Here is a 9822-nt window from a genome sequence, read left to right as displayed (position 1 = left end):
TTCCTACTTCTACGTTACTAATACCTATTACAAATACAGAAGAAAGTTTCCAGTAACAGCAAATAGTAGAGCTGTTATTACACCCGACCAAGCATAATTCAGAAGAAAGTTTCCAGTAACAACAAATTTTATTCCTGTTTAAAAGAAAAGTTACACTAGGAAAAATTCTAAATGTTCCGGATGATGCTTAAGCAAATTGCCAATACTCAAAATTGTTATGCTGATGACATATTATTATTTTTGGATGACCGTCCGAATAAGAAATAATTGAAGCTAGCGATTTTAAATTCCGTGCGTCTAGAATGATAAGAAAGGACTTCATCTAGTCGGACTTATTCTTGATTTCATTGTCGTCCTTGCCTTGATTATCTCCAAAAGCTGCTTGGAAAATGTTTTCAAAGGCTTCATCCATACATGAAGTGAAAAGTTCTGAATCAATAAATTCCTTCTCCATTGTTACCACAACCATCAATTTATCATTGTTCGTCACTGATGTAAACGTAGTACTCTGCATGCAATATAAATATCAATTACCAAATAATGCTTAGGTCTCACTGCCTCGTCGTATTTTCGTTATAGTGCTGTTGCTTTCAGTATACCAAACAAGTAATTTTTGCTTAATAAATTCATACGTACTAACCTGAGGTATACCCGAGACAATATAGTAACAATTGCTAACAGGGTGGTTCATGAACGCCATTTGCTCTTTTGGCCCTATCAGATTCGATATCATCGTGCTCGAGTTCTTAAAGCTTTTATACAAAAATCCATTAGTCACCTGTATCATATTATTTATTTACATAGTTAGGATGACTCTCAGATTTGCCACAACCAAGAACAACCAATTAATAGTCTAACGTACCTTTTGCCCCAGCACCCGTGTCGCAGTCTTCAGAAAAGGATCTAGAAGAGGTAATATCAAGGAATTCTTCTTTCTGTCCATATTCTTTTTTTCCGTGATTATAAAATCAAGAGGGTTAACTTGCTCATCAGTTGGAAAAGCCGGTAACTTCGCAAACGCGATACTAGAACGGTTCCCCCATGCTTCTGCCTTTATCATATCATCTAAGTTCTTTGCGCCTTTAAGTACTCTCGTGTTTACCATAACACATAAGGTCATATTTGTTGCGCCATTGGAGTCCATCATCAGGAGGCCGTCTTCTTCACCGTACTGCTGCATCAGCTTCTTCTTCCTCTCAGTGTACAAGTGAATCATATACGACAGTAGTCCGATGATTACATCATTTACTGTCTGCGTATGACAGTTGCACAGTATTGTTACTAATCAATAATAAATTATAACATTCTAATTATATATAATTATTAAGGTGAGTAGTGGAACTTACCGCTCCAAGCTTGGTTCTAACTTGCTTGACTCTGTCAAGTGAAACTGTCGCGGAGTAGACATTAAAAGGTCTGAGTAACTCCCTTTTCTTCGATGTGTATGAATATCGGATTGCAGATGGAGGATCTTCTAAACACGTTATCCTTAGACTAGTCTCAACTATATCATAAGATGTATTAATGCACGTAGCCAACAACCCTAACAACTTCTTCCCTAATCCTATTACTCGATTACCATGGTCTTGCTGTCGTGTTTTTACCAGTGCCGTTTGCGGAAAAGTAAGAGGAAGTGAAGGTTTGTCAGCTCTTCCACAACACTTGAAAAAGACTCTCATAAATGAATAACCGTCACCAAGTGCATGACTAAACTTGAAGATCATAGTACAAGCACCCTTCAAACTTGGGTACTTAACTAAATGAACTTCCCATAATGGTTTTCCTTCTGGAAAGTTCTCACAACCTATCTTCGATATGTATTCTCGCAACATTTCATCGTAACGTTCTCTAGTTAAACCATTAGGAAATGTTGGAACGATTTATGATCTTCGAGACGTATACCAACTCGTTTCCACCTTAAAACACCTTTCTTGTTTCTCTCTATAATCGAAGAAAAACGAATGTTTTGTGGTACCAAATGGGTGCACAAAAATTCTAGTGTTTCGAATTCTGTGATCAATGTTTCTAGTTCGAAAACAACGTAAATGATGAGTGATACGATTTTACTGTTCAGGCTCTGTGATACTGGGCTCACTGGAGGACTTGTTTCTTCGTCTCTATGTGCTTCATTGTTGTTGTGGCTGTTATCCATTTTTGCTCTTAGAAATAGATTTTTGTCTAGCTAGTACATATATCCTTTCTCTCTTGTGCATATATATATATACAAGTCATTCAAAGATTGACATCTGACACCCCTCCTAATTACTCCTCCACAGTCCACACCACACTAGTAATATGGTTAAGTTTCACCCACTTCTGACTCATGAAAATTAATTTCGGTAAAAGAAAACCAAATATGGATGAAAATAATTTAAAGTTCCACCCACTTGTGGAGTATGGCTTTTGATTGTTCCGAGAATTACAGTTAAGTCATCACTGAGGTCTTCTTATCTACCAAGTACCAACAATATATTTTGGTTTCACACTGCATCAATTAGCTAAGAAAGTAATTGATTTATATGAAAACTGAAAAGCATACTACATGCATTGAAGTCCATGGGAGTGGAAATTACCCGTACTAGGGGGTGAAAATATTAACAGATTCCACAAACTTCGTCTTCTCTGACATTCTAGTGGTCCCCGCCTTTCCGGTTCAACTGTTATCAGTCGGAAAAATTAGGGAAGCTTTAAATTGTGATGTTATCTTCTCACCCACTTTCTCATATTTGAGGATGCAAAGACGAGAACGGATGGAATGTATTCTAATGGGCTTTCCTTATACCATCCTCCGATAAAGCATGTTAGGCCACTAATAATAATATAATGGAAATTCATATTATTATGCATCCATGTAGTCGCATCTTAAAATATGAAACATATTATAATGGTTCTAAGAGCTCACAAGATGACAAAATCAAGTCATCAAATATCTGTGAACGGAACCCTTTTTCAAATTTAATGACACAGTCTAATGTTGTTCACTATATAAAAAGTATTGGTGAAGATTTTCTTATTTATAGAGATTATTACAAATAATATACAATAAAGAATGACTGTAATCTAGGAGAGAAATATGCAATTACGTCAATCACTCATAATTGTGATTGTACAAGATATTAATAAGAAAAGGAAAACAAATCTAAAACACTAAATATGGAAGCATATCAATTCTGATTGATATGAATTGATATGCTTTGACTCTAAATTTTAATACTCCCCTCAAGTTGGCGTGGGAGAAGGAAGATCGACCACACCCAACTTGGAAGTTAGTCTACGATGTACTTTGGCTCCCAATGGTTTTGTGAAGACGCCGACGAGTTGATCGATGGAGCGCACATAGCTATGTGCAATCAATTTTGAGATTATTTCCTCCTGAATGAAGTGGCAATCCAATTCAGTATGTTTAGTTCGTTCATGGAAGACTGGTTTTTCGGTAATGTGGATTGCAACTTGATTGTCACAAAGAAAATAAAAATTGGTTCTGAATGAGGTATACCAAGATCATTTAGGATATACTTTAACCATTGAACTTCACATGTAAGTGTGGCAAGAACACGATACTCCGCTTCTGCAGAAGAGCGGAAAACTGTTGCTTGTTTCTTGGTTTTCCAAGAAATTGGACTACCACCAAGCATAGTAAAATAGCATGTGGTGGATCTTCTGGTTGTCGGGTATCCAACCCAATCAGAGTCGCAATAACCACTTAGATGAAGGGTACTGCTAGATGATAGAAAAAGGCATTTTCCAATAGTACCTTTTACATAACGAAGAATGCGATTTGCGGCATCCATGTGAGCTGTGTGAGGATCACTCATAAATTGACTCAGAGTATTAACAACATATGTGATATCTGGTCTTGTTACGGTAAGATATAATAATCGACCAATGAGGCGGCGGAAGAGAGTTGGATCGGTTATAGGTTGACCATCATCAAGTTTTAGCCGAAGGTGTTGTTCCATAGGGAAATCAGAAGCGCGAGCCCCTGTCAGGCCCGCGTCTTTTAAGATATCAAGAATATACTTTCGTTGGCATAAAAATATACCTTGTTTTGAACGAGATACTTCAATTCCTAGAAAATATTGAAGTTTACCAAGATCTTTAATCAAAAAAGAGTTTTCCAAATAAGATTTAAGTTTGGAAATTGATGTTTCATTATTGCCGGTAATGATGATATCATCCACATAAACGAGTACAAAAAGAGAAATTGAACCCTTTTTATACATGTAAAAAGGCTGTAATCGGCAATTGATTGAGTGAAACCCTTTTGTTTAAGGGTGTTAGAGAATTTTGAAAACCACTAGCGAGAAGCTTGTTTAAGGCCATATAGTGATTTGTTTAATTTGCAAACGGAATTCTCCCTCTCACGAGAAAACCCAGGTGGCAATTTCATATAGATTTCTACTTCAAGATCACCTTGAAGAAAAACATTATTTAGGTCTAATTGGTAGAGTGACCAACCTTTTACAGCTGCAACAGAGAGAAGAAGACAAACGGTAACAAGTTTCTCAACTGGTGCGAAAGTATCGTGATAATCAATACCTTCGACTTGAGTGTATCCCTTAGCTACAAGACCGGATTTGTAGCGTTCAATAGACCCATCGGGTTGGTAATTGATTTTATAGACCCACTTACAACCTATTGGTTGTTTACCAGGAGGTAAAGAGGTGCGAGTCCAAGTATTATTAGCTTCTAAAGCTGAAACTTCCTTTTTCATTGAATCACGCAATTTCGGATCTTTCATGGCTTGGGTAAAGGAAGTGGGTTTAGTGGAATTAAGAACGGAAGATAAAAAAAGCCTGATGAGATTGAGAAAATGATTCAAGTGAAATAAAATTAACCAATGGATATGGTGTTGAAGAGATACTAGAGCAATGATAATTATCTAACCATTTAGGTGGTTGACGTTGTCGAGATGGTCTGTCCAAATATGTAGAATTATTAGGAGAAAATGAAGTATTCAGGTCTACCTGTGAAGGACCTGGAGAATGTGAACGGAGAATTTGCATCATTATTTGGGATTTGAATTTCCAACCTTGAAGGAGAACTTGGATTTGAACTTGATATGGGCCGAGAATTACCATCAATGCTCAAGTCCAAGTGGGAAGGACTTGGAGAGTGTACAGGTGATGCTTGTACATTTCTTAATGTTGATTCCTGAGATAGAGTGATATTAGGATCAGTTGATGCCGAATTATGCTTTTGGGAACAATCAACATAATCAAATATAGGACTATCATTTATAACCGGAAGAGATATCAACGGCTGGAACTTATTTTGATTATATTTAACCGTATCGAGAAATAAAAATACGGAAAATGTGTCATTTGTCCAAATATTTTTAAAACACGGTTCAAATGGACGAGTAGAAATTAGTATTGGTGAAATGGACACAAAAAAATAGCAAGAATGAAAATGGTTTCATCCTGTCTTAAACTTAGAAAAGAGCGAGGATGAAATTGGTTGCATCCTGATGTATATTTAAAACAAGAAAAAATACTTGAAAATGGGCAGGATGAAACTGTTTACATCCTGTCTATTTTTAAAATTTTGTCCATTTAAACATTATCAAAGTTTACATGTCTTTTTCATCCAAGAATTGTTGATTTTGGTCTTTTTAACTAATTTTGTGATAAAGATACTCATTCATGAAAAACTACATCACGAGAAATAATAATTTTACGTGTTTCAACGTTAAAAACACGATACCCTTTTTGACCATAAGGGTAACCTGCAAAAAATCCTGGATCAGCTCGGGCATCAAATTTATTTTTAATGTGAGTGTTTCGAGCAAAACAAAGACATCCGAAAATTTAAGTGTTGAATAAGATGGTGGAGTGCCAAATAACATTTGGTGAGGAGACAAATTGCTCAAAATAGGAGTTGGCATTTTGTTTATCAAATAGGCAGCGGTGAGATACATTCTCCCCAAAAGGATAATGGTAGCCCCGACTGGAATCGAAGGGAACGAGCAACATCAAGAGGTTTTTCATTCTACGACACTATTTTGCTGCGGTGTATCAACACAACTACGTTAATGAAGAACTCCACTCTGGAAATACCATGATTGAATGTCTTTAAGGAGGAACTCGGTGCCATTGTCCGACGGGATGATTTGAATTTGTGGTATAAAAATATCACCATTACCAGATTGTAGAGTATCAATTTTTGACTGAAATTGAGTTTTTATAATATTTGAAAAATACACCAAGTATTTCTTTGTGTCTGATTTAGCAGACATTAAATAGATCCATGTGCACCTTGTATAATCATCAACGATTGTTAGAAAATATTGTATAAGTTGAAATGCGCGAGTAGTAGAATTAGTGCTTTTATTAAAATTTAAGCGAGATTGCTTTGCCCGGGGGCATACATCACAAGAGCAGTTCATATAAGGATAAGTCTTATATAAAAATTTGAATCTAAGATCTGATGGGTGGTCTAAGCGCCAATTCCATAGATCGAAATTATTCAACATTAAAGCTGAAACATGAGTACTTGCTGTTGAGCATAGAAAATAGAGGCCATCTTTGGCTTTATCCCGACCAATTTCCAATTTTATCGAAGGGTCCTGAAACACACAATGCGATTGATTAAAAATCACCGCACATTTTAGAGAGGCTGTTAATTGAGATATAGACAGCAAGTTAAACTTAAACGACGGTACATAAAAAACATCTCGAATTTGAAAAGTGGGAGAGAAAACCACTGTACCGATATGAGAAACAAGGTGATTTTCACCATTAGGCAGCTGTACATATATATCTAGAGGAGCTTTTATATATGTAGAAAATAAAAAATGAAAGCGAAGAACATATATGTTTCGACGCACCAGTGTCAATAATCCAAGGGGATTGAGATGGTAGAACCATACCTACTAAGTTGGCAGATGGGACTGTTGGCGCATCTGTCGGAGAATTATTACCAGCTGTAGCTGACTCCACCATCGGAATAGCAGTCACTAGTTTGATGTACGGCTACAAGATTTGCTCTTGGCATAGTTAAAAGAAGAGCCAGCAGTTTAGCATACTGCGCAATAGTGAGAGGCTTTTATGAAGATGGAGTGTTCATCTCAAAATTCTGTGAGGAAGAAATGAGCCGGTTCCTTCCTTAACTGTTGGGGGACTCCCATGAAGCTTGTAACAGGCGGATTTAGTGTGACCCCTTTTACCACAGTGGTCACATTGAGAACGTCTTCCTCTGTTGGGATGGCGTGATCTAACGGTAGAATAGTTTGAAAACTCACTTGGAGCATGTTGCCTTTCTTGAACATTTGGCATAACAGATTCAATGGGAGGAAATGAGTTAGTGGAGTCTAACTAATCCCATGAAGATTTGAATTTTTCATAGTACTCGGACACAGAAAGATCATCTTATGTGAGATTAAAACCCTTATGGGCAGTTGTAGCATTTGCTATGGTTGATCGAACATCATGATTGGTAGAATTTAAAAGCCATTTACGTACCATGTTATTATGACTCTGCCATTTGCGTAACTCGATCAGATCAGTTGGCTTCTCGGCAGTTCCATCGATAAAACCTATTAACTGGTCTCGGGTTAGTAGTATCGGTGTAGCTCCTTTTGAACCATCCATACAGTCCATAGCACAAAAAGAAAAAAGATATGAAGAAACAAAGATAAAAAAAACGAAAAAGAAAAGATGATATGATATGATCAACCTAGACAACCTAGAAAAAAGATACCATTTCAAATCTAATGACACGGTCTAATTGTTGTTCACTGTATGACAAACAATGGTGAAAGTTTTCTTACTTATAGAGATTATTATAAACAATATACAATAAAGAATGACTGTAATCTAGGAGAGAAATATGCAATTACGTCAATCACTGATAATTGTGATTTTACAAGATATTAATAAGGAAGGGAAAATAAATCTAAAACACTAAATATGGAAGCATATCAATTCTGATTGATATGAATTGATATGCTTTGACTCTAAATTCTAATACCTTTTATTGTTGTAGTTTTGTTAATGGTTAGAATCCCTGGATTAATTAGAGTTAATGATTTGATTAACTAAACAAAATAAGGTAAGTGATTAGGTTTTTTTTTAAAGTGAAATTAACCGGGCGTACACCTGAGAACAGATCTCTCCTTGACTTGGGTCGCCGAGTTTTGACCATGAGTTGAGTTTTAAACAAATCTGCATATCACCTACATTATCTTGTTCTTACTCATATCAATACCCGAGAATCTTTCTTTACACTGAGTGTTAAAATCTTTCATGTCAATTTGCTATGTTGGTAAGGAGGAAATCTAGGCTAGATTTACTGGGATTTTGTTGCTCTTACTAAGAAATCAAAACCTCGTTGCTATCACCCACTTCTCCTACCAGTTCTTTAATCAATTCCTGCTCAACTAATGGAATTTCAGCCACCGTGTAAACCACCCAATAGCTCCGCCCCAGCAAACCCATCTCAACCATCTTTCCCCCCTGACATCCAACTCCACCACGTCTGAAAAGCTTCACAACCCCCCACAACTTTCGACTATTCCAATACCCTGCAATCATGATGTAGCCGTAGCACCTCCCAACCCTTTTCTATCCCCCATCGGTACCATCAACAACATTACCTTCTCAGCTTCTTCATCGTCTACCTCTACCTCCTTTTTCTCACCCCCATCCTCTGTCCAAAAAGAACCAGACATCAACCACCCAACTCAAGAGAATCTTCAAAAAGAAAACCAGCAAACTTTACCAGATCAGACAAAAAACTCCTCATCACTCACACCTTTTTGGCAAACCCTCATCATCAAAGAAAAGTACAAAGATACTAACCTTTTCCAACTCACCGAAAGGATGCAAGATCTAATGAAAGACCACCATCGTCACTGTTTAGCTGTAAATATCCTGTCAGGAAAGTTCTCGTATAATACCCTACAGATTGAACTGAAAAATCACTGGACCCCCATGCAAATTAAACACCTAGAAACTATTACTCATACGGAGGCCTACAAACTGGTTATGCATCATGAAACTGATAAGAACAAGATTTTAGAACATAAACCCTGGATTATTTCTGAACAAGTGGTATTGTTTGAGGACTATGAAAAGTTCATCGCTAACCCTGATCAGAGTTTTCTAGTTGCTGTTTTTTGGCTGCAGATTCTCCATCTCCCAAGGTACTGGATCGACAAGCTCTCCATTGAACAACTACTACAGAACGTCGGAACAGTACTGGAAGTTGATCTTAGTTCTTCTCCACCAAGAGCTAAAATAGAAATGGACCTCCAAAACCCCTTTACCCCAGGTATTCTACTGAACTGTGAAAAAGCTACTTGGATCCAGCTGGCTTATGAATATCTACCCATGATTTGTTATCGATGTGGTTTTCTCGGCCACATAGCAAGAGAATGTTCCAAATTCGTTAGCACAGACCATGTTCTGATGGATACTCAGTTCCCCAAATTTCCATATCACCGCCTCAACAGCAGGATGAAAGATCAAAACCCACAACCAAAAACCCAAAATATGCTGACATCCTCTTCATCCAATATCCCCTCAAAAACATCAGCCTCTACCCACCAATCATGATCCACCAGTCATGAACACCTCCCCAATCTCTTACACATAACCAACCCAGCTACCAGAACAGTTTTCAACACCACAACAACCACTACCACAACCATCCTCCACCGTTTCGAGACCGATCCCAATAAGACTAGCCCCAGCCATGACTCAACAAGGACTCAACTGGAATCCGGTTCCCCAAAAACAAGGTGCTACTGTTGTTATCCCGGCGAAATCCAAGGAACTTCAACAGTCTGACACTGTCTCTGACGTAGAAGCTTCACCATCA

General features: G+C 37.4%; 1 protein-coding gene and 1 long non-coding RNA gene across 2 annotated transcripts; one reads left to right on the top strand and one right to left on the bottom strand.

Moving 5' to 3' along the window:
- Positions 1-384: 384 nt before the first annotated feature.
- LOC113318096 lies at positions 385-942 on the bottom strand. Its single transcript, XR_003344278.1, has 3 exons — positions 863-942; positions 641-778; positions 385-508 (listed from the first exon to the last, which is right to left on the bottom strand). It is a non-coding gene; the product is annotated as an uncharacterized LOC113318096 (long non-coding RNA).
- A 7880-nt stretch (positions 943-8822) lies between these two features.
- On the top strand, positions 8823-9557 carry LOC113315348. The gene has a single exon (XM_026563637.1). The coding sequence runs from the start codon at positions 8823-8825 to the stop codon at positions 9555-9557; it is 735 nt and encodes a 244-aa protein (XP_026419422.1).
- The last annotated feature ends 265 nt before the right edge of the window (positions 9558-9822 follow it).

Source organism: Papaver somniferum, chromosome 10 (assembly GCF_003573695.1).
Source record: "Papaver somniferum cultivar HN1 chromosome 10, ASM357369v1, whole genome shotgun sequence".
In the NCBI taxonomy this organism is placed as follows: domain Eukaryota; kingdom Viridiplantae; phylum Streptophyta; class Magnoliopsida; order Ranunculales; family Papaveraceae; genus Papaver; species Papaver somniferum.
This window is presented reverse-complemented; position numbering and strand designations above follow the sequence as displayed.

Bases quoted from the DNA above. Each gene is read 5' to 3' on its own strand.
- LOC113315348 (XM_026563637.1), top strand. From the start codon at position 8,823: ATGCAAGATCTAATGAAAGACCACCATCGTCACTGTTTAGCTGTAAAT.